The sequence below is a fragment of the Oxyura jamaicensis genome, chromosome 4 (assembly GCF_011077185.1).
Source record: "Oxyura jamaicensis isolate SHBP4307 breed ruddy duck chromosome 4, BPBGC_Ojam_1.0, whole genome shotgun sequence".
NCBI classification, from domain to species: Eukaryota; Metazoa; Chordata; class Aves; order Anseriformes; family Anatidae; genus Oxyura; species Oxyura jamaicensis.
Genome location: NC_048896.1, coordinates 94,608,804 through 94,630,817, shown reverse-complemented (window position 1 = coordinate 94,630,817; position 22,014 = coordinate 94,608,804). Strand labels below are relative to the sequence as shown.

General features: G+C 58.0%; 3 protein-coding genes across 3 annotated transcripts; all 3 read left to right on the top strand.

Moving 5' to 3' along the window:
• The first annotated feature begins 384 nt into the window (after positions 1 to 384).
• Positions 385 to 21,681, top strand: LOC118166899 (homeobox protein not2-like). The gene is given in 6 exon segments (XM_035326079.1): positions 385 to 518; positions 550 to 586; positions 588 to 624; positions 1,031 to 1,215; positions 1,948 to 2,114; positions 21,538 to 21,681. Coding segments are annotated over 6 exon segments (645 nt in total). The 3' UTR covers positions 21,623 to 21,681.
• Positions 9,997 to 13,265, top strand: LOC118166900 (homeobox protein not2-like). Its single transcript, XM_035326080.1, has 3 exons — positions 9,997 to 10,171; positions 12,516 to 12,724; positions 12,972 to 13,265. Exons 1-3 carry the CDS (start codon positions 9,997 to 9,999, stop codon positions 13,128 to 13,130), a joined length of 543 nt encoding a protein of 180 aa, XP_035181971.1. The 3' UTR covers positions 13,131 to 13,265.
• Positions 15,775 to 21,538, top strand: SMYD5 (SMYD family member 5). Its single transcript, XM_035326075.1, has 13 exons — positions 15,775 to 15,922; positions 16,209 to 16,317; positions 16,946 to 17,085; positions 17,314 to 17,435; positions 18,112 to 18,181; positions 18,634 to 18,738; positions 19,207 to 19,269; positions 19,473 to 19,543; positions 19,841 to 19,947; positions 20,304 to 20,360; positions 20,747 to 20,841; positions 21,076 to 21,146; positions 21,269 to 21,538. Exons 1-13 carry the CDS (start codon positions 15,833 to 15,835, stop codon positions 21,405 to 21,407), a joined length of 1,239 nt encoding a protein of 412 aa, XP_035181966.1. The 5' UTR covers positions 15,775 to 15,832; the 3' UTR covers positions 21,408 to 21,538.
• Positions 21,682 to 22,014: the final 333 nt, after the last annotated feature.

Genomic DNA, 22,014 nt, shown 5'->3' with positions numbered 1-22,014 from the left:
CCCCGGGTGTCCCTGGTCGAGTCCCTTCACCTGGAGGGTCCGGGCATGGCTGTGCCCCCCCCAAAACCAGGGGTGGCAGCCAGCTGTGGATGACAGGGGGGCCAAGATCTGCCCCCCCAACCACACACCTCAGTGTCCTGATGGCTTCGGGGTGTCCCCCCCCCCCAAACCCCGGGGGGCCGCATCCTGAAGCGGGGCAGGGGGGGCACGAACACGGTGGGGATGGCCGCAGGGGGGTGTCCTGGGGCCGTCCCCGCCCGCTCCATCCCATCCCATCCCATCCCATCCCATTGCATCCCACCCATCCCGTCCCACCCCACCCCATCCCATCCCCTACCCCCCGGCCCTATAAAGGCTGGCTCTGCAGCCCCAGCAACCCCCGCCATGCCGCCCCCGGCCTCGTCGCCCCCCTCCCGGCCCGGCCAGGCCTTCACCATCGCAGCCCTGCTGGGACGAGCCTCGCCCCCCCCGACCCCCACCCCAATCCCGACCCCAGCTCCGCTTTTGCCCCCCTGGGGACCCCTCCAGGAACCCCCCCCCCGGCCCCACAACCCCTCCCCGGCCGCTCTGCGCTGCCTGCTGCGGACCCCCCCCCAGCCTGGGCCGCCCGCCTGGGAGCCACAGGTAGGGTCTGACCCCCCCCGGGGGGCTGTGGGGAGGCTGGGAGGGGGGGGTCCCCAAATGGCCACCTCCTTCCTTAACCCCCTGGGGACCCCTGCCCGCCTTCCCCTTGGGGGCATCTCTGGGTGGGGGAGCTCCTTCCGTCTCTTCTAGGGGACCCCCCCCCCAGGTCTTCAGGGGGGACCGGGGTGTGAGGAGATCCTCTCAAAATGGGGGGGGGGACGACATATGGAGAGACCCCTTCTGCTCCCAAGAGGGGACAGCTCCCCACAGGGAGATCCCTCCTGCCTCCCATGGGAGCCCCTCTGCCTCCGTAGGGAGCCCCTCGCTCCAAGGGGGGGACCCTCCAGGATCTCCAATTCCCCCCCACCAACCCACCCCTCTCCTTTCCTAACCCCCCCCCCCCCAGGTTTCTTCCTCTCCAAGTGCTGCTTCCCCATCCTCAAGGCCAAGGCCGGCAAAGCCAAGCGGGTGCGGACCATCTTCACCAGCGAGCAGCTGGCGCGGCTGGAGAAGGAGTTTGCGCGGCAGCAGTACCTGGTGGGCGCCGAGCGGGGCCTGCTGGCCTCCGCCCTGCACCTCACCGAGGAGCAGGTAAGGGTCCGGGCACCACCCAGCTCCAAAAGCCCCCCCCCTCAAATAAATTTCCCCTCGGCAGGCTTGGGGGGATCCCAAACCACCAGGATCTCATCCACGGGGTGTGGGTTTTTTTTGTGGGGGGGGACGTTCCCTAAAATTTACACGAGAAGGGTGGAGGGTTGGGGAAACTGAGTCACGAAGCGGCCGCCTGGAGGGGTTGAATTCGTGTCAAATTTAAGGATTGGGGTCTTATCCCCCGCTGGCGGGTTCCAGCTCATCGGGGTGGGATCAGATGCTGGGGGACAGCTTTTTGTCACCTCAGGGACAGAGCGTGGCAGGGGACAGAAGTCCTGGACAGCCAGGGACCTATGTAGGGCCCAGGCACTTGGGGGGAGCCGTATAGCGCTCAGGGGGAGCCGTGTAGGGCCCAGGCACTCAGGGGGAGCCATATAGGGCCCAGGGGGAGCCATATAGGGCCCAGGGGGAGCCGTGTAGGGCCCAGGCACTTAGGGGGAGCCATATAGGGCCCAGGGGGAGCCATATAGGGCCCAGACACTCAGGGGGAGCCGTATAGGGCCCAGGGGGAGCCATATAGGGCCCAGGCACTCAGGGGGAGCTGTATAGGGCTCGGGGGAGCCGTGTAGGGCCCAGGCACTCAGGGGGAGCTGTGTAGGGCCCGGGCGCTGCCTTTGGTTGCTGGTTCATGGCGAAGCCAGGTTCGTGCACCAATTTCTGTCTCTTCCTAAGGTGAAAGTCTGGTTCCAAAACCGGCGGATCAAGTGGAGGAAGCAAAGCCTGGAGCAGCAGCAAGCCAAACTGGCCAAGATGGGCCTGGCCGCCCTGCAGAGGAGCCCCGACTCGCAAAGCCACCGCGGCGAGGAGGACCAGGACTTCCCAGCGGGGGGCGAGGACCTCGAGGAGGCCACGTCCTCTGCCCTGAGCCCACCTGCGGCCCCCCATGCACAGACTGTGGCGAAATGCTGCTGAGCCGCCCCGTCGGGAGGTTTTGTTCCGTGTATTATATGTTGTTGTATCATAGCTGGCAAGGAGCGTATCTAATATATACCGGGCACCGGTTATTTTTGCAGTGCGAAAATAAATTATTTATGCGAGGCTGGGTTTAGAGGATAAAGTGGTCGTGGTTTATGGGTTTCCCTGTGGGGCTGGGAGCCCTGCCCTGCTGTGGGGTGGATGGTTAACCCTTGCTGGCTGTGGGGGCTCATCTTCCCTGGAGTAGGGGGATGTGAAAGGGGTTTGTCCATGGGAGCAAGTCCTGGAGCTCTGGGGGCATCCCGCACACCCCACCCACTGTCAGCCCCCTTACCTGGGCTCATCCCAAAGGCATTGGGGTGCTCAGATGCCTCCTTTGGCTCTAAAATCACTCAGGACCTTTGCAGAGCCCTTCTGTCCCGCTGTCCATCCACCTGTCTGTCCTTCCTGCCAGCAGAGTTCCCTTGTAATGCCCTGCTCTGCCTACAGCTCGCATCAAGCACGGACTTGGGGCTGCAGTGATGGAAAATTGGAGAAATGGGGGAAAAACGGAAAATGCTGGCCTGGAGATGAGCCAAGGCTGATTCCCTGGGGTGCTCCCTGCAAGGGCATAAAGCAAGAGGCTTCCAGGGGCCCTGGACTTTGCAGAGAAGGGCAATGGGTCCTTGTTAACCCTGGGGCTTGGGGGTGGGCAGGATGGGACCCTTCTGCTGGCAGGTGAGAAACAGAGAGGAGACAACGCAAGGAGAAGAGGAGCAGCGCAGGGAGAAGGGGATGATGCAGGGAGAAGGGGACGACGTGACGGAAGCTGCCCTTTGTTCCAGCTGTTTTTAGAGCCGGGATTAGCCGGCGTGTCTCAAAGAGCCCAAACTGTGCTAATGTCTTCACATGTCTGATGGGAGCCCAGGGCGCGCCGGCGGGTTTGACCCGCTAATCTGGCGTGCCGGTGGGTTTATTGCAATCATCCCCGAGACAACAGGGCTTACGGGGGTGTTTTAATATCGCCCAGCCGGGGGCCGAGCTGATTGAGAGAGTTAAGTTGTTCTCAGGACACGTTTAATCCCCTGGGAGCTGGCAGTGCTCGGCATCAGGCAGGATGGGGCCCTATGGACCCGTCCCTGTGCCAGGCGATGCCCCTGCAGCTCAGGCAGCATCCGACTGGGGAAACGGCTTTAATTAAAACTGGTGGGCTTGACTGACTTTTTCAAATGCTCCGAGAGCTTGACAAGGTTTTGGGGCTGGATAAAATCACCTGGGAGAGAGCCTTTGGCTCCTTGTGACCCCGAGGGTTCTTCTGCCCTGCAGCCCCCACCAGCCCCTTCCCAAGCCTGTGCACCGTACAGCTGTTCTTTTACCCATCTGGAGAAAAAATATGAAAAAAAAAAAGGCTGTTTAGTTGGTTTTCAGTGGCAGGTAATTATGAGGACATGAGAACTGAGCAGCTTTATTAAGAGGATAAAGGCTCTCTGCTCAGGATTGCAGTGCTGAGCCCGCCCTAGCGAGCCTGGCTGGGTGCCTGCAGGTAGATGAGCCGGAGGCGGCTTGCAGGACGGTTGGCGGCTGTGTCTGGGTGGATTTATTTGCCCAGAGGAGCACGGTCTGCACACGGATAGACGGATGGATGGATGGATGGTGGGGATGGATGGAGAGATGTCGGGGACGGATATCGGGGCTGGCTGCTGGCCTGCTGGCGTGGATGAATAGGTGCAAATGGGTGGCTGGCTCAATGAGACGGGGTGGGAAATGGACGGAGAGATAGCAGAAGGGATCATCGGGCGGAGCTGCAGCCCTGCGGCTCCCCGTGCCCCCCGCTGTCCTTCCTGCCGGGATTATTCCTGCTGAGCACACGGCTCTGTTTGCAGGGCCAGGTTTGCTCAGGACGTTAGGAGTTAGCAGGGTGCTGGAGCAGCCGCCAGCCAGCATCCCTGTGTCCCGGGTGCTTTCCCAAGCACATTTGTGTCCCTTCCCTGAGCCGGCAGCCCTGTTCTCCTCCCCTGGCTGTCCCCTCACCCTCTCTTTTTGCTAAATGGGATTATGGCATGCCATGGAGGGGTCGGGGTGCTGCCGGCAGCAGAGGCTCAAGTCACGGGGCACCGGGGTCGGCCGCGCACGTTTCCCAGCTCCGTCTCGTCGTGTAATCTTGTTAAATGGTCAGCGAGCATTTCCCCCGCTTCTCCCTCCCCTTTAATTCCCGATTGAAACATCAAATAAAGCTTCCCGAGGCTGCCAGCAGCTCCACCTGCTCTGGGGAGAGGAAACACCACGGTGTCCCATGTTTTGCAGCCTTATGGGGTGAATCCACCCCAAGCTCGCTTTGGGACACCTTGGGTCACCTGGCCCTGCTGGAGTGGCACTGACCGAGAGGGTCTTGGCATTATGCTCCCAGCTGGCAAGCAGCGCCTGGCTGGTGCATGAAAATAAGGTGAAAATGGGCTGAACTGCCTGCAAACGCAGCTGCAGTGTCCCAAATCTCAGAGTTTAGGGGTCGCACTCCTAAGGGAACCAGCTGGGTTTGCCATGGGGCTCTGCCACAGCCGCTGGTGCTCCTGGCCCTGCTCCTTCCCTCCTGGCCTAGCACCGGAGCAGCTCCCTCCCCTGCTTCGCTCTGCTCCATGCCACGGGGCTTCAACGAACCCCTCTGCTTCATTTCGGTGAGATGAACAGCTGAGAAAATGGAAAATTAAAGAAAAAAAATCAAAGAAAAATGCACCATTGGTCATAGGGATGCGTACAGAGCCCAGAGCCCGAATTCCTCTGCAAGGGGGATCCCGGGACAGTTCGTGGGGACGTTCCCAGGAGGGTTCTGGTGTGGGCAGCCCCTCTCCAGCTTTCAGGAGAAGAATTTTTTATCCTGCCTGTCTTAGCCCCTCATTTTTCCTTCTGCAGAGCAGAGTTCAGCAGAGGGACCACTTAAGCAGCTCCTGGGGGCTCCTGGGTGCCAGTCCCTGGGGTCTTCTCCCCTTCCCACCCCCTGCTCAGGCAAGGTGACATCGGCTCAGCCCTCGATACCCTCTGCAAATGGTTCAAGGGGAATGTTTTTTTTTGGGGGGGAGGAGGGCTGATTTTATTATAAAACTCGCTTGCATTCAATCAAATCCGTCCTGATGGGGTGGGATGGATGAAATAGGGAAATGTGGGAGGTGCGGGGCTGGCAGTCGGATCAAGTGCCCCCCCGAGTGCCGAAACATCCCGGGGCTTGGGCTGCCCTCGTGCCTCAGTTTCCCCAGCCGCAGAGGCTGGGAAATGCAGCTTCAAACTCTCGGACCATCCCCTCGACACCCCGCACCCCTGCCGGGAGCCCAGCAGGATGCGACCCCCGCGCTGCCCCGTCCTCCCCCCGCTCCCTTCTCTATTGATTTAATAAGATGGAGGGGAATTAACGGGGCCGGAGCATCGGAATAATGAAAGATGAACAAAGGGGCAGCGCTAGCAAAGATGCTGCCAGCTTTTAATGATGAGGCCGGGCAGATCCCCCGCTAGCTGTCCCTTTGGAGTGGCGATTAAGAACATACTGTTATTGTTAAGGCAGAGAGATAAATCCCCGCACCGTTTCTGATGTGATCAGCCGGGGCTTCTCCCTACAATTTGTGATCCTATTGTGGACGGTGTTTGCCCTGGGCAAGGAGAGTCTGGGAACCACTTATGAACCATCCTTTGGTCATTAGCCTCCTCATTAGGAGAGAACAATGTCGGGGAGAGAAGATAATTGAAGGGAGCAGCGGGCTGATGGCGCACTCGGGACTGTCCCAGGGCTGCCTCGGTGCCGAGCTGCTTTTCTAATTCCCAATTAATTTGGAATGCGGGGCTTCGGGATGCTCCTCGCCCTCGTGGCGAGCTGGTGGTGAGCTGGTGGCGAGCATTCTGGGGTCCCCCCGACACTCAGCAGCCAGCCTGCTGCAGCCCCCCAGGGCTCCATCCTACAGCTTTTGGGGCAGGACCCGCTGTACCCCACAGTTTTTGGGGCAGGACCTGCTGTACCCCGCATTTTTGGGGTAGGACCGGCTGCAGCCCGGTGCCGGAGCACGGAAAGCCCCCGGGGACCAGCTCGGGGAGAAGCAATTCCTCAGGATGCTTGACATTATCAAGTGCTAATGAGAGCTGGATGGGGCTGAGGTGCTTTGCAGCCCATTACCCCAAATTAACCTGACAATGCAGCCGGGGCCAGCGTCTGCGGGCCGGCTGGGTTGTGTATTGCCTGTCTGGGGCCGGGGGCAGGAGGATGCTGCCCTCCGCCTCCCCCCCCCGTAAAGGAGCATCACCCCCTTTTGCAGGCTCGGTTTCGGTGGCCTGCAGCCAGTGGTCAGGGGGCTGGCAAGCAGAGGAGCTGCAGCAAGGCGATGGGAATGGCGAGGACAGGGGGAGAGGACAGTCCCCTTTGCAGGATGGTGCATGGCACATCTTTCTCGGAGGAAACACCTTCCCAGCTCCTCCTGTCCATCCTTTTCCTCCCCATGCCGCTGCTTGCATGGGGCTCTCATGGCCCAAGCAGTGAAGCAAACCAGGGGCAAGCGACATTTCGCTGCCATCCCAGCGGCCATCCCAGTGCTGGCACCAATGCTGGGTGATGCACGGGGCTGGCCGTGCTCCTGCTGCCTGTGAATCGGGCTCCCACTGCTGTGCCATGCTCCCAGATGCCATCCCTCCTGTCCTCTCCACGATTTGGGTCTCTTAATGGCACCTCGCAAGGTGCCGAGGCTCCAGAAGGCGAAGTGTTTGGTGGCCTGTGGGGCTTGCCAAGGGCAACCAGCACCAGCGCCGTGCTCTGGAGGTCTCTGTCACTCCCTGGGACCTTGGTCGAGGTGGCAAAGCCACCCCCGTGTCACAGCCCAGCACCGGCACAGCTCCCCGAGGAGAAAGCACACACAGAAATAATGCCTGGCCCGAGGAACTTCTCTTCGCTAGATTTTGTGATGCGAGGACCAACACCTTGGTTATCCCCCAGGGAGAAACCCCACGTCGCTTCGTGCAGCGTGGACGAAGCCCAGCTCCCCTCTCCCCGTGGGGATCCGTTTTGGGATGGGGGAGCCACCAGCTCCCAGGGTCCCCCGTTTGGGGATGCTCCCCGCCGCCGTTCCGCGGGCACCACCGCGTCCCCACCCGGGCTGTTGGGTTGTTGGGATCCTGGGGGCGATCGTAGGAGCAACGGCTGCCAAAATCCATCACGGGGGTAAAGCTGGCGCTCAGCACCCCATTTCTAAACCAATTTTGTTGCTTGAAAGCAAAAGGCACGAGCTCATCTCCCCACTAGGCCCTGCCCCAGAGGATGCTTGGCGCCGGGGCGATTTTCTCCCCCTCGCAGGATGCCTCCCGGCCCGGATTACGAATGCACCGAGCCCCGCTCACGTTTTCGCGTGTGCTTGCTGTGGGTTTGGGGAAATTTCCGCCCCAGCTTTCGCCCACCGGGAAGGCTCGAGGCTCGAGCAGGGTGGCGACGGGGTCCGACAGAGGCTAGGTGTGAAATTTCTCATGGGCGAACAAGCGAGGGCGGCGGGGCGCCCAGGAGAAGGGGGGACGGAAAAGAGGAGGGGGGGGGGGGAGCGCAGGAGGAGAGAAAGCAGCAGCCGAGGAGAGACAAAAATCCCCAAAGCAGCGAGCCGGTTTGAAGAGTGGGGCGTTTTCTATGGGGGGATTGTAAAATGCGCTCTCTCTTTCCCCTTTGCAGGGGGGAACGAGGGCCCCCACTCTATCTGATAGTCATTAGCATCAATTAGCCCCGTTTGAAGTAGGCAACATCTTTGTCTCCGTGCAAAAAAAAGAAATAAAAAAACCTTTCAGGGAGCCCACAATAACATCTGGAGCAAGGAGAGGCTGAGCTCAAGTTCCCCACTTTCATCTCTTGTCGAGGTACTTGGAATGTTAATGCAGCCTCATTCTTTAATGGAGTTATCAGGAAATGCTTTTCACCCCCTTCCCTTTGCTCAGGGGGGGATGTTTACAAAGGGCTGGGGGCTTTTTTTTTTATTCTTATTTTTTGCTGTTTTGTTGTTGGGATTTGGGGGGGCCCCCCCCTTCAAAAGCTTTCCCCTCCCCTTTTATTTTCTGCGCTCTCGAAAAACAAAACCGGGGAAAAAAATAATAAAATAAAACACACCCCCAAAAATCATAATAAAAAATAAATAAAAGAGGATCAGGGTCCGTCCTTTCATCTCCCCTTCGCAGCCCCTGCAGAAGCTCCTGCGGACGGGGTGGGCCAGGAGAGGCTCAACCTCCCCGTGCGGGGCCTGGCTGCTGGGTGCTACATTTCCCAAGTCGTTACCAGCGGGTGAAAATTTCCAGCTTTTTAACCGAAATGCATTAGCTGAGCACACAGCGCTAATGGGAACCGGGGCGCCTCGTTAGGCGGCTCGAGGGGGAGAAGCCGAGCGGAGAAGTCGCCTTTTGCCGTCTGTCCATCCTTCCACCCTTCCACCTGCAGGGTGGAAACGTCGATAGCAAGGGCATCTCTCCCACCTCTTCCCATGGGGAGCTAAGTAGTGGCATTTCTGACTTCCTAGAAGGAGAAAAAAAAATAATAATTAAGAGATTTCACAGCCTCCGAATATATATTAAAAAAAAAAGCCCAGGAAAAGTCCTTTATAACCGTGTTTTAATCCACGTTTTAATCTGGACAAAGCAGAGCCAGGAGCTGCGAATCCCTCGCACCTTTTCCTCGGTGGATCTTGTTTTTTGGGGAGAGGTTTCGGCGCTCGCCCAGCTTTGAACGTGTGATTTCAATTAGGCGCACGGTTCCCCGCCGGCAGGGCCGGGGCTGCGTGTTTGGATAGGGGGCAATAAAGCGGCAGCTGTATTTATTCGCTGATTTTTGAAGCTGCCGTGGAAGGCAGGATGCTAAACGGGAGGAAAAAAAAAAAAAAAGCGTTTCAAAGGCAAACCTGAGGGATTCCTTTGTCCCTCCCGGAGGCTCCCGGAGCCATCGCCGGGTTGCTGGCACGCCAGCAGGGGAATGACGCCGACGCAGCCCCAAAATGTCCATTTCCCTTGAAATTCTCCAATTGCTTAAAACCCCGAGCTGCTCCTTTCTGGGGAGGTCTATTTCCCTGGGTTAGGCAACGAAAAGAAACTGAAAAGTGTGAGCAGCCTGCGTGGATCCCCCATTTAAGGCAGGATTTCCCGGGGACAGCTCGCCCGTGCATACGCTTAGTGCTGGGTTATTAAACCGTGGGGGATTTGGGCTCCGCGTTTCCAACCTGGTCGCTCCGGGCTGGGGATTTCTCCGCGTTCGTGAACAACAAAACGATATTTTGGGGGCGAATTCTGTGCTCGTGGAGGCGTCCGCGCCGGCTGCGGGTTGCCATCGTGTTGGGGGGGTGATTTCGGAGGGAAGGTTTTTTTTTTTTTTTGGGGGGGTTGGGTGAGATTTTGGAACGAGGGGCGTCGGGGAGGGTTATTATGGAAGGAGGGGTTTGGGGGGTGTTATTTCGGGAGGAGGGGTGTCAGGGTGTGTGTTATTTCCGAAGGAGGGGTCGGGGGGGGGGGGTTATTTGGGGAGAAGGGGTGAGGTGGGGGTGTTATTTCAGAAGGAGGAGTGTTGGGGGGCTGTTATTTCAGGAGGAGGGAGTTGGGGGGTGTTATTTCGGGATCAAGGCTGTTGGGGGGGGGCTGTTATTTTGGGAGGAGGGGTTTTGGGGGCTGTTATTTCGGGAGGAGGGCTTTGGGGGGCGTTGGCCCGGCCGGGGGGGGGGGGGTGTCCGTGCGTCCCGGAGGTGTGGGGCAGCCCCCCGCCCCCGTTTTGCATACGGGAGCGCGCCCCTTCCCCGCCGCCCCATATAAACCCCTCGGGCCGGCTGCCGGCAGCAACCTCGGGCCATGCCGCCCCCCAGGACCCCCAGGACCCCCTTCCACATCGAAGCGATCCTGGCCGCCCCCCCCCGGCCCGTCCCCGCCGCCCCCTGCCCGCAGCCCCCGAGCTGGCCGGGGCCGGGGGCGCTGCCGGGGGCTTGGGGCTGGGGCTGGGGCTGGAGCTGGGGAGGCAGCGGCGCAGGTGAGAGGGGATCCGGGAGGGGGCCGGGGGGGGGGCTCCCTGCTCCCTGCTCCCCAGCCCCGTGTCGGGGGGTGGCTGGCCCCAGAATTGCCCTTTTTCCACCCCTGCTCTGCGGTTTCATCTCCTGCAGCCTCTCGGCCGACCCCCGGGTAGAAGGGCTGGGCTGGAGGAAGAGAAGGGGGGAGAGAAAAAAATCCCTAATAATTATTTTTCCCCCTTCGCACTCGGTAATTACCAGCCATGTACCCCCGACATTAATAACTGATGGGGGCAAAGCCAGCCCCTGGTGGGGTTTAGTCCCTCCTGGTCGCTTTGGGGCACGGGACAGTCCCCTTGGCTACTCCTAGCCCTGACCGAGGGCTGCTTCAGTTGATGGAACTGATTTTTTTTCTTTCCACCCACAAAAAAAGGTAGGTCAGAGGTTGGACTAGGTGATCTTGGAGGTGTCTTCCAACCTAGGTGATTCTGCAACGTGTGGTGCCCCAAAGTCCTGGGTCCTCCTTCTCCCACAGCCGCCCTGGGCTTTGGGACCGCTTTGGGACCATTTTGGGACCGCTTTGGGACCATTTTGGGACCCACTGGCAGCAGTTTTGCAGCACCTGGCCCCCACAGCTTGTTGTGTTCCTCGTGCAAGAGCACCCGAGGAAAATGTTACTGGCTGTGGGTAACATTTACGCTGTGAACGATGCTAACACACCACGCTGTGTTCTTAGGGAAGGGTATGGCAAGTTTGGGATCAGAATCATTAAGGCAGTGGATAGCTGCCCCCTCCTTCTTCTTGAAATTGTCAGCATTCAGAGCGTGATCCTCTGTTGCACAACCAAAACCTGCCGCCAAGCACGGATTTTTACCTGTACCAGGAATTCTGGTCTGATCCTGGCAGCTACAATATTCAGACACCAGAAGTAGTTGCTATCTGGATCTTTTTTTAACTACTTAGCATAGCTATTTAACAAGTTCTTTCTTTTACCAGACAGCACCGTTAGAGCTGTGTTTGTTACTCGATGTATTATTATTAAATATAGAGATACGAAAATACAGTTGAACGGTTTGCAAAACCATTTTTCACAAAGTATTTCATGTTTGCAGTCACACTCACTGTTATCCCAAGCATCAAAATAGGGAAAAGGTGAGGCCGGTGAAATTATCTGAACGCTGAAAATAGTGTGTGAGTGCAGCTGGGGTTGCCAAGCTGGCACAAATCCTTACAGGCACGCAGAACTTACACCCAATTAATGACACGAACGAGGTCAAGGTGCCTGTTTGTGCCTGGAGAATGTGTCAGTCCTTGCAGGAGGGGAGTCAGCGTCCTTCTGTACAGCATGTCCCTGAGAGACAAAGGAGCTGTTGGCTTTCCAAGACTTGTTACACCGCTGAACGGTGGTGGCACCAGTTACCACCAGTGACCAGGGGGCTCACCTATGTGGTCCCACTGCCTGGAGCCTTTCTGGGGCTCAGAAGAGGAGCAGAAGTTCCCCATCCAGCAGCTCAGGGACTCGACCGTCCCTCAGTGCTTTACACCCAGCTGTGCAGTCCTGGCAGTGACACCGGGGACATGTGGCTCATGGAGGGTCCCTGGGGGGACAGGGCTGGCTGCAGACACGGACCTGGGGGTCACAGCCCCACTCCTGTTCATGGAGATGTGTGCGAGTCAGGATCTGTGCGGGCAGGATGAGATTTAGGACCAAAAGCAGCACTGCTCTTAGGCTGGTGCCAGCAGATCCTGTGACGGTGCTGTATTGTGTGTTAATTAGGTAATTATTGTTATCATCGGGCCACAACTAGGCAGGGGGCTGTGCTAGACGCAGGGAGCAGATCCCGCTGATGGTGCTGTGGCTCCTTCACCCTGCTGAGGGACCGGGATGAGGAGGTGAGGACCCGCTCTGGGTGCAGCTCTCCTGCATTGGGCCAGCTTCAGCATCTTCCCCCTGCTTGGCCAAGGGAAGGGTAGGAGCAGGGGGCTGGCACGGGCAGAACTTCCCCTGGAGCTGTTTGTGATGAGGGACTTCTGTGGTGGAGGTGGCATTTTGGCATTCAGCAGCTCCTGATGGACTTCATAACGTTACAGAGATCCTGTAAAAGGGTTAAACCCTGCTCATATTGACTGATTTCTTCGGGTCTGGCTGCGTGTCCAGGACTGTTCTAGGTTGTACCTGTTTGTGGGGACATCTCTGCTTTGCTTTTAGTGCTCCTTCCCCAAAACCCCCTTCGGTGCGGTGTGCTGCAAGGCAGCTAGCTGTGTTTGGGTTTCATCTGGAGCAGAAGCAAGCAGGGCATGGCACTTGCACAGGGCTGGAGGAATGGCCCCGACCACGCAGACTGCTTCAATCCCCCTTTCTTGCAGGTCTGGAGTTGTCTCACTGCGTAGGGACCGATCCCCTGGGCCCCTCTGGGCCCTGGAGGTCCGGGGGCCCCTGCAAGATGAAGAGGGTCCGCACGGTCTTCAAACCAGAGCAGCTGGAGCGGCTGGAGCAGGAGTTCCTCAAGCAGCAGTACATGGTGGGCACGGAGCGGGTCGACCTGGCTGCAACTCTGCATCTCACGGAGACTCAGGTAAGAGACGGGGCAGCTGGGGACGATCCTTTTTATTATTTTTAAAGAAGAACAAAAGCATTTAGGTGCACAAAGCTGTTTGCATGGGAGTTCGAGCTGGGTAGGACTAATGTAGAGTATTAAGATCCTCCGGAGACCATTTCTGCAGTATAGATCCTTGCATGACACTGGATCTAAAGCTTTTTCTGCTCTTCCCTGTATGTTTCTGAAGACCTCGGGCTAAGCTGTTGTGCCTTTTTCCTGCTAGGTGAAGGTCTGGTTCCAGAACCGGCGGATCAAATGGAGGAAGCAGAGCATGGAGCAGAAGAAGGCAAAGCTGGCGCAGTTCGGGGTGATGCAGCCTGCCTCCGCAGACTCGACGGACGTCAAGGACCACGAGGAGGACACCGTGGACGTTGAGCTTTGAGCAGCTGGTGGGATTCAGCTGCCACTGTTGTTTTTGCAGCCGTGCCTGCATGATAGAAGTGTGCTGGGGATGCAAGCAATTTTGTGCTTGCTTGGTCCAAGCTAGACTTAAATCTCTCAGTCTGAGAGAACCGCAGCTGGCTGGGAGGAGCCCCCCGAGTGCAGAGACCCCTCTTTGGTAGCCAGGTTCCACCATTCCTGGGGTTCATCACCAGGCCAGCTGCAATGATGGTGCCATCGTTGTGGCAAGGCGTGTGATCGCGTTTGCTGTTGAAGTGCCAGGGAGCACAAACAGCTTCCAGTAGAGAGGCTGGGGTGATAATCAGGCGGTGTCTGTGAAGGCTGTGAGCGTGAGGGTATTTGAACTCAGGGTGTTGCAGGTGACTGTGTGCTCCTAAGGGGGATACCTGTGCTGGGAGGAGAACCAGCCCTGGTTGTTTCTGCTGGACATCTGGATTCACGTTTGATACTGAGATCACAGCAACAAAAAAAAAGTCAAAGTTGTAACCTCCTTTGCTCCCACCACTTTATTGTCATTATCGTATTTATGTTCATATATTATCCTTGCAGTATGATGAACAGGGTCTGGTCCTGCCCCTGGAGCAGAAGTGCCTCCTGTCTTGTGCCTTGCTGTATTTTTGCCTTCATTTTGCCTTCCAAACCCCCGTGGGTCCCTCAGCCTTCCGACACTGCCTTACTTCACCACAGCGTGCGCATGCTACCGCAGCAGGGAGTAAGGGACTCCCCCGGCTTGCTGAGGTGCAGGGATCAGGGCTGTTATAAAACCAGAGCCTTCCAACACCTCTGCTGCTTCAGACGGCCCCCTGCCCCTCGGCCAGATGTGCTGATCCCGGCCCAGACGGCAGCTGCTCTCTTCTCTCCTCGTTATTTACACCACGGTGCTGCGGGAAGCAGCACCTGGAGTGCTTGGCGAGCACATCTGTAACCACGCGCTGCTGTATGGTGGGTGGAAGGGCTCTGAGGGGCTCAGACTAAATAATTGTTGGGGCTTTCCTGTCTGTTTTAGTAATTCTTTGGGGCTGGTGCCCACACCGGCGGCAGCTAAGCACTCTGGCTGTCACCTTGCAGTCCCAGGGTGCCGCGAGCTCAGGATAATTCATCGTGCCTCCTCCTCGCCCACAACACTGTATATCACTTTACTCTTATTTATAGAAATAACTTTTTTTTTTCCTTGGTAAGTGTTATTTATTTGCTTTGTTACTTAATAAAAATAGCGTATTTTGAAAAAGAAATGGGACTGGGTGGGGATGGCAGGGTTTGGCATCACCTTGGTTTCTAGGTGGGCAGCGATGCCTTGGTGGCTTCTTGCCCCACAATGAGGATGGGCTCTCCATCCTTTTTGTTGTGCTTGGTTTTCTGTTGTTTCCCGGAAAATTGATTAAAAAAATAAATAAAAAATGGAAACCTCCTAATAAGACTCCTGTCGCCAAAAAGGAACAGCTGCTCTCAAACAGCAGAAGCCATCAAAATGTGCTTTCCTCTCACCCATTTCCATTAAGTGTCAGAAAGCAGGGGGTAGGGGGAACATATTTCCAACCACTTTAATTTTAATGAGAAATTTATTCAAACAAAAAAAGCACATGTATTTCCATCCTCCCCCCCATTACATATTTTTTAATGGAAATTGATAGCCCATGTTATGGTTGAAAGTAGATTTTTTTTTGTCCAGTTCCTGCAGAATCGGGACTGCGTTTATAGCAAGGAATGCCACATTGGGTTAGCATGGGCTCAAGCTGATACTCCTACACTGTGACTTTCCACTGAAAACTTAAGAAAAGAGGACATATAGCGCTATTATTACGTTAATGGCTCCTCTTGCTGCTGTTAGCGTGAATATGCTATTAAAATAGTAAAAAAGTAGCATTTATTCACCTGCGCCCCCGTCCTTGTTGCAGGACTGCGGGCATGGCGTAGCAGAGCAGCGCTCCCAACAGGGCCTCGCAGGAAAATAATAATAATAAAAAAAGCTAAAACGATTTTAAGCACTTGGAGGAGAACTACAAGCCGACAGTGACACCTAGTGACACCGAAAAAAACCCCAAAGCTCCCCAATTGAACCATCCCACGTTCCCAAACCCGCGATCAAGGAGCGGGGCTGAGTGCAAGCGGGCTCTGGCAGCGCCGGCATGAATTAAAGTATGATTAAATACACCTAAACTCTCTGTTTTCGTGGATTTTTGGAGTTTGCAGACGGCGGGCGGATGTTACCGTGTGTAAATTTTGGGTTTATTTTGCAGAAGGCTGGGCCGGTTTTGAAGGCAGCGGGACGTGTCTCCTCACACCGTGAGGGGCACAGCGCCTTCTCGCCTGACAGGGGCTGTCCCTCCACGTCAGGGTGGTTAAAAAAAATCAGTGATTTATAGTGGAGAGCCAGTCACGCTCCCGGCTGACAGTGGAGGCGGCCCCGGCCCCGTTTGGAGGATTTATTTTTTATTTTTTATTTTTTTGGAGGGGACCAGGGTGGCGACGAGGTGAGGGGAGGGCTAAGATGGCGGCTGGCCCCCGCCCGGCCGCCCTTCGGCCAAGGGGCTGAGGGGGTGAGGGCGGCCGCGGCCCCGGGCCGGTGAGAAAGAGAAGGAGGAGGAGAAGGAGGAAGAGGAGGAGGAGAAAGAGAAAGAGGAGGAGGAGGAGGAAGCGCTTCCCGCCCCCGGCGGGTCAGAGCGGGGAAGTCGCCGCCCGAAGATGGCCGCCGCGGCGGGGGACGTGTGCGGCTCCGCGGCGGGAGCCCAGCCCGGGGCCGCGGCCGAGGCTCGGTTCATCAGCAGCGCCAAGGTGAGCCCGGCCCGAGGGGCGTCCTGCCTTCCCCCTGTGCCTCAGCTCTCCTCCTTCGTTCCCTTGGCCCCTCGGGGCCACCACAGCCCCGATGGATCCCAGCGGATCCGGTTGGTAGAGGGGGAAAAACCTCGGCGCTGCCTCGCTGGGGTCGCTCCCTGCCTCGCCTCAGCCAGCGCCGTGCCCGGGCGGGCTCGGTTTTGGGGTGAAAACCTCGCCGGTGGGGTTCGGTTTAAGATATGTGGCCCCTTCCCGGCTCCCCTGAACCACGTTTCATCCCTCACAGGGGAAAGGCTTGTTCGCCACCAGGAGCATCCGCAAAGGGGAGACCGTCTTCGTGGAGCGGCCGGTGGTGGCCTCCCAGTTCCTCTGGAACGCCCTGTACAACTACCGAGGTGAGGCGATGGCAGCCGCCGGGTTTATCAACAACTTGTTTTTATTTTTATTTTTTTTCCAAAGGAACGGCTTTTGGGTGGGTTTCGGCACCGCCAGGCGCGCGGCACTGCTGGCGTTTTGCTTTGCGCTGAGCTGTCGACAGGCTGAAAGAGCAGGAATGGTTTGAGGGGATAAACACCCAGCCGTCGAGCTGGAAAAAAGCACCACATGCCACCGAGGGGGTCAGGACCCCGATTTTTGGGTGGTTTGGGTGACAATCCTGATTATCCCTGCACCAGGTACAGTTGGCAAGGCTGCCAGTGTTCTCTGGAGGTGTGAAAATGCAGAGCACTGGTTGGAAGAGCAAGGTTTTAAACTTTTTTAGTGTATGTGGCTTAAACTGCTCTGCTGGGCTGGTTCTTTTGGGTGCCGGGCAGAAGGAGGAGATACGGTGTGACCTGGAGAAAAGAAATGCAAAAGTGGGGTTTGTACACGAGCCGAGCCTTTGTACAGAAGCTGAACCAAGCAGATCCTGCTGTCTGCTGAGCTGAACCGGAGATCAGCAAAATGAGGATGCTTGTCATGTGCGTCATACAGCCCGTAAACACGTGTCTCACTGGGGTTTCTGGTTGTGTTTTCTCCCCCCAGCCTGTGATCACTGCCTGCGGGCTTTGGAGACGGCGGAGGAAAACGCCCAGCGGCTGCTGGGGAAGAGCTCCCTGGTGCTGCCTCACCCGGAGCAGTGCAGCATCCGGAAAGACCTGCACCAGCAGTGTCCCCGCTGCCAGGTACGGGGCTACCGGGAGGGATCGTGGCCTGGCTGGGGTCTCTGACTCCTTTATAGCATCTGGCCAGGCCCTCAGTCCACCTTTTTGCCCCCAGATGGGTTTCTGCCTTTCCCTTTCTGCATCGCTAAAGAGCTGGGGCTCAGACGGTCAGGGAGGGGACACAGCTGGGCCCAGGAGCCCTTTTCCTGCTGCTGTAGCCAATGCTGGGCGCTGTGCCCCTCGCTCTAGGTGACGTACTGCAGTGCTGAATGCAGGCAGGCCGCTTTGGAGCAGTACCACCAGGTCCTCTGCCTCGGCCCATCCCGTGATGACCCCACGCACCCCCTCAACAAGCTGCAGGAGGCATGGAGGTAGGGGATCGACCTGCCTGTTGCTCCATGGGCAGAGGCGGTGGCTCTAGTGCCACAGGCTGGGTGACGCTAACTTGGGACCAGGGCTGAAGACCGTCCTTGCTTTGCATCCCTGCATGGGGTGGCTGGAGGGACCTGGTGGCTGTGGGACGCTGCTGTGCTCCGCAGCCCTACCTGAATTTGTGTCGGCGGTGCTGGGGTTCGGACACGGGCTGAGCAGTTCTTATTTTTCATCCAGTAAAGGGCTACAGAGTCCTGAGCTGCGCATCGCTCACTCCTGCAGTTTTGTAGCATGCCTGCACATCTCCAGCTGCTTGGAGATCTGCCTCACAGAACTCCTGCATGCACATAAATTGTTGTCCCTGCTTGCAAATGACAAAATGGGCGCAGAGGGGAGAAGTGACACCCCTGCCCCAAACCTGGTCACAAACCCTGACTCTTGTTGCAGTCTTTGGCTTTGTGTGGGACCAGGGCTATTCCCTGGGCTCTGGTTTAGCAGAGCTGTAGGGGATTGTTTGTATCCTCTGGGCTTCCAGGTGGGTGCAGGCTTCTCTCCCTGGGCTGGCCGCTTTGGTGATGAGCTCAGGCCTGACCACCAGCAGTTGCCCCTGCCTCCCTCCAGATTTTTGCTTCCATACCAGCACTGATCTCATCTTTCTTCTCTGTTATTCTCCAGAAACATGCATTATCCGCCGGAGACTTCCAGCATCATGCTGATGGCCCGGATGGTTGCCACTGTCAAACAGGTACGGCTGTAGTTTGAGTCCACGGCTGCTGGTGTGAGGTTTCTTTCTCCTGTTGCGGCTGTTATTTCCAGGGACTGATCTCTGTTTCCAGCAGCTGGCAGAGCGCTTTCCTTCTTGAAGAGATTTCAATGTCTGGTGATCCCTGGTTGTAAGGACAGCAGGCAGCAGAGGATGCTTCTGTGTCCTGAGCCAAGCAGATATTTTTTTTTTTTCCCATACCAAATTAATTAGGCAGGATGGAACCCTTCCTTTGGCTCTGTTTCTTTGGCCTGGCTTTCTCGATGCTTTCGCTGGCAGTAAACTGCGGCCATGCAACTGCTTCTGGTGGCTGGACACCAAAAGAAAAGCAGGCTGGACACCTCTGAGCTCAGCGGGGCTCGTCCTCTCCTCCCGCTCTCCTGGCAGGGGAATAAAGCGGTGTTGGTGCAGGGTTTGCTTGATTCCCGTTTCAGGCGAAGGACAAGGACTGGTGGATCAAGGCCTTCTCCCAGTTCTGCAGTAAGACGGCAAACGAGGAAGAGGAGATCGCGCACAAACTGCTGGGGGACAAATTTAAGGTGAGAGCCTGGCAGCACGTGGATACGTCGAATGCTGGGAATTCTCCAACCTGCCCTCTTCTTATCTGTGTCAGGGGTCCTGTTACAGCTGGGATGGGAGACGCTGGAAGCCCTCAGAGCAGGGCACAGAGCTCTGTTTGGGGCTGGCACAGAGGAAGCAGGTTGCTCAGAGGGCTTCGGGGTTACGATGCTGCAGCAGAACCTGCTGTCCCTGTCTGTTGTGGGACTGCTTCAGCTCTGGGAACGGGACAGGGTGGTATTGAGCTGCTGAGTGTCACCTCAGCAGGTGGTTTTGCTGCTAAAATGAGTGGCTCTTTGCTGCTCCAAGGGCGTCAACCTCCAGCCCTGCAGGGAAGGACGAGGAGCCTGACTCCTGAGCCTCCTGGCTTGTGCAGGCCTTGGCTGTCAGCCTGGGTCTGACTCCTCGTGGTGGCAATCCACCCTAGTGGTGTTCCCGTGTTCCGCCAGGGCCAGCTGGAGCTGCTGCGTTTGCTCTTCACTGAAGCCCTTTACGATGAACATCTCAGCAGGGTGAGTTGAGTTACCTGCCAGCTAACTCAGGAGCGTGGCAGGACCTTCTTTTGGGTGCCAGTTCCCGCGGGTCACGTCTGCCCTGGGACTTTGCCCCTTTCTTGCTTCCCCCAAAGCTCCCTGTGGGGTTTGGGGTGCACGCGGGGCGAGGTGCTGCTGCAGGCTGGCCTGGCCTCGGCTGATTTCTCATCTCCCTTCTGCAGTGGTTCACTCCAGAAGGCTTTCGGTCTCTCTTTGCCCTCGTTGGGACCAACGGCCAAGGCATAGGAACCAGGTAATGAGGCTTCCTGGGTGGTCGTAGGGCTGTGAAAATGAGGCGTGGAGGGGGTGCACAGCCTGCAAATCCGCATTGGCCTCGGTAATGTCTGGGTTTGGATGTGAGAGGTGGGGTTGGGGGAGCAAACTCGGAAGCAGTCCTTCATTTCAGCTCTGTCCAGCCCTCTGGTGTCCCTCTGCCAGACCGTGGCCACTTGAAGCCGCTGAGTTTAACCCTCAGATCCCCCACGCGAGGTCCCCACCGTGCCCCAGCAGCGCTGTGGGGCTGTAGCGGTCTTTGTCCACTTCCTAACAGCTCTCTGAGCCAGTGGGTGCACGCTTGCGATGCGCTGGATCTCCCCATGCTGCAGCGAGAGGAGCTGGACGCCTTCATCGACCAACTCTACAAGGACATCGAGAAGGGTGAGGGCCCGACGCGGCCGTGGGCAGTGTCTGACAGCGCTGTGCGCGCGGCTCCGGTGAGGTCGGTGCGATCGGAAGGCTTATCCGAGGGATCCCGTTTGGAAAAAGAGCATTTATGCTCAGCACCCAAAGCCCTGCCCATGCTGTTTATTTGGCTGAGTACAGGGACAGGCAGCGAGCGCGTGCCTGAACGGGGAGTGCGAATCTTCACGTCCTCCATCCCTCCCGGCGGGAAGGGCGCGGGGCTTTGGGAACCACCCCAAAAAGCAGCGCTGGCTGGGGGGTGTTTTCGTGCTGCACGTGTGGCAGAGCCCGAACAGCCCCCACAAAGCCTTACCCTCCTCTCTCTGCTGCAGAATCGGGAGAGTTCCTCAACTGCGAGGGATCGGGTCTCTACGTGCTGCAGAGCTGCTGTAAGTATAACGCGAGGGCTGCGAGAGGAACTGGCAGCCAGGGGAGGGTTGTGCCGTGCTGGCTGTGCTCTGCTGGCCTGATTCACCTTTCGCTGGTCCCCAGCGTGAGTGGACAGTGCAGTGCTGGTGTCCCCCGTGCAGGTGGGGTGGCCGCAGCGTTGTGCTGACACATCCTTAGCCCGGTTGTAGCCCCCCCCCGGTCGGAGGCACTGCTTCCCACATGCCCCTGGCCACCAGTAGCCAAAGGAGCAGGGTTTGGCCAGCAAAACTGGCCTGGTCCTGGGCCACCTGGGACAGCTGGCACGAGCCCCCCCTGGTGTTTTGGGTCCCTGGACGTTCCCTTTGCCTGGAGAAGCCCCGGCAGCTGTGGTTGGTGTCCCCCCCAGGTAACCACAGCTGCATCCCCAACGCCGAGACGTCCTTCCCGGACAACAACTTCCTCCTGCATCTGACGGCTCTGGAGGACATCGAAGCAGGAGAGGTGAGGCAGATGCGTGCGGGTGAACCTGGTGGTTCCCTGCGTTCACCACAAACCCCAGCCCTGTACCTCCTGCGCTGTCCTGGCACAGGATGAGGTGAATTTGAGCCTTATTCCACGTAGGCGCCGCTTGACCCCACGTTTCCACGTGGCGTTCGGGGTGACCGGTACAACCTGCGCTGCTTTGGGTTCGTAGGAAGTGGCTCTCAGCCCGGCCCTTTTTCTCTTTGCTCGCAGGAAATCTGCATCAGTTACCTGGACTGCTGTCAGAGGGAGCGGAGCAGACACAGCCGCAACAAGATTCTCAGGTAGGGGCTGCTCGAAGGGGCAGATGGCCTCCACCGCGTCTGAGCATCGTCGAGGCCCGTAAGCTCGTTAGGTCTGTGCCCGTCTCACCTCCCTCCCTCTTTTCTCCTGCCCCCTCTCGCAGGGAGAACTACCTGTTCACCTGCTCGTGTCCCAAGTGCCTAGCGCAAGCCGACGATCCCGACGTGACGTCGGACGAGGAGGAGGAGGGCGAAGGGGAGACGGACGACGCCGAGCTGGAGGACGAGATGACCGACGTGTGATCCTGGCCCCGGGCGGGAGGAAAGGGACGGGAGAGAGGAAAGGGGCCTCCCAGAGGCAGCAGCTTTAATGTTAAAACAGGGTTGTGTTGTGGGTTTCGGGGGGGAGAGGCTCCGTGCCAGCGGTAGGCGCGTGTCGGAGCGGGGCAGCGAGGGAGCCGGAGGCAGGCCCCGCTTCCACCTGCCCTTGTGCTCTGTGCGTGTGCGTGCGTGTGTGAGGCCACCCCCATCCTCCCTGCCAGGACCGGGTGTGAGCCAGCAGCCCCCCGCCTCGTCCCGGTGCTCGCAGGGGAAGCTGAAGAGGCTCTGGGGTAGGGGACAGCGCGGTGCTCACGCTGCGGCCACCCCCGAGGCTGCTCCCGGGTCTGTGCCGGGCGTGGGCGCGGAGGAGCGCCTCCTTTCCTACCCCGCGGGGACGAGGGGAGTGTGTGTGTGCGTGTTTGTGCACGAGGGGTACTATTTAATGTCTGTATTAGCACTATCTACACACACCGAGGAGCTGGGGGACTTAAGTAGGCTCCATTCCACGCCTCGGCTCGGCGAGCAACAAGAGAGGGGCAAAACGGGTTTGAAGGTGGGGCAAAAACGCCTCGGGGGGGCTCAGACACCC

What these genes read in the sequence shown, in the direction of transcription:
- LOC118166900 (XM_035326080.1), top strand. Translation starts at nt 9,997, where the DNA reads ATGCCGCCCCCCAGGACCCCCAGGACCCCCTTCCACATCGAAGCGATC. An exon ending in CTGGGGAGGCAGCGGCGCAG is followed by an intron (nt 10,172 to 12,515) that starts GTGAGAGGGGAT and finishes CCTTTCTTGCAG; the next exon opens with GTCTGGAGTTGTCTCACTGC. An exon ending in TGCATCTCACGGAGACTCAG is followed by an intron (nt 12,725 to 12,971) that starts GTAAGAGACGGG and finishes TTTTCCTGCTAG; the next exon opens with GTGAAGGTCTGGTTCCAGAA.
- SMYD5 (XM_035326075.1), top strand. Translation starts at nt 15,833, where the DNA reads ATGGCCGCCGCGGCGGGGGACGTGTGCGGCTCCGCGGCGGGAGCCCAG. An exon ending in CTACAAGGACATCGAGAAGG is followed by an intron (nt 19,948 to 20,303) that starts GTGAGGGCCCGA and finishes TCTCTGCTGCAG; the next exon opens with AATCGGGAGAGTTCCTCAAC. An exon ending in AGGACATCGAAGCAGGAGAG is followed by an intron (nt 20,842 to 21,075) that starts GTGAGGCAGATG and finishes CTTTGCTCGCAG; the next exon opens with GAAATCTGCATCAGTTACCT.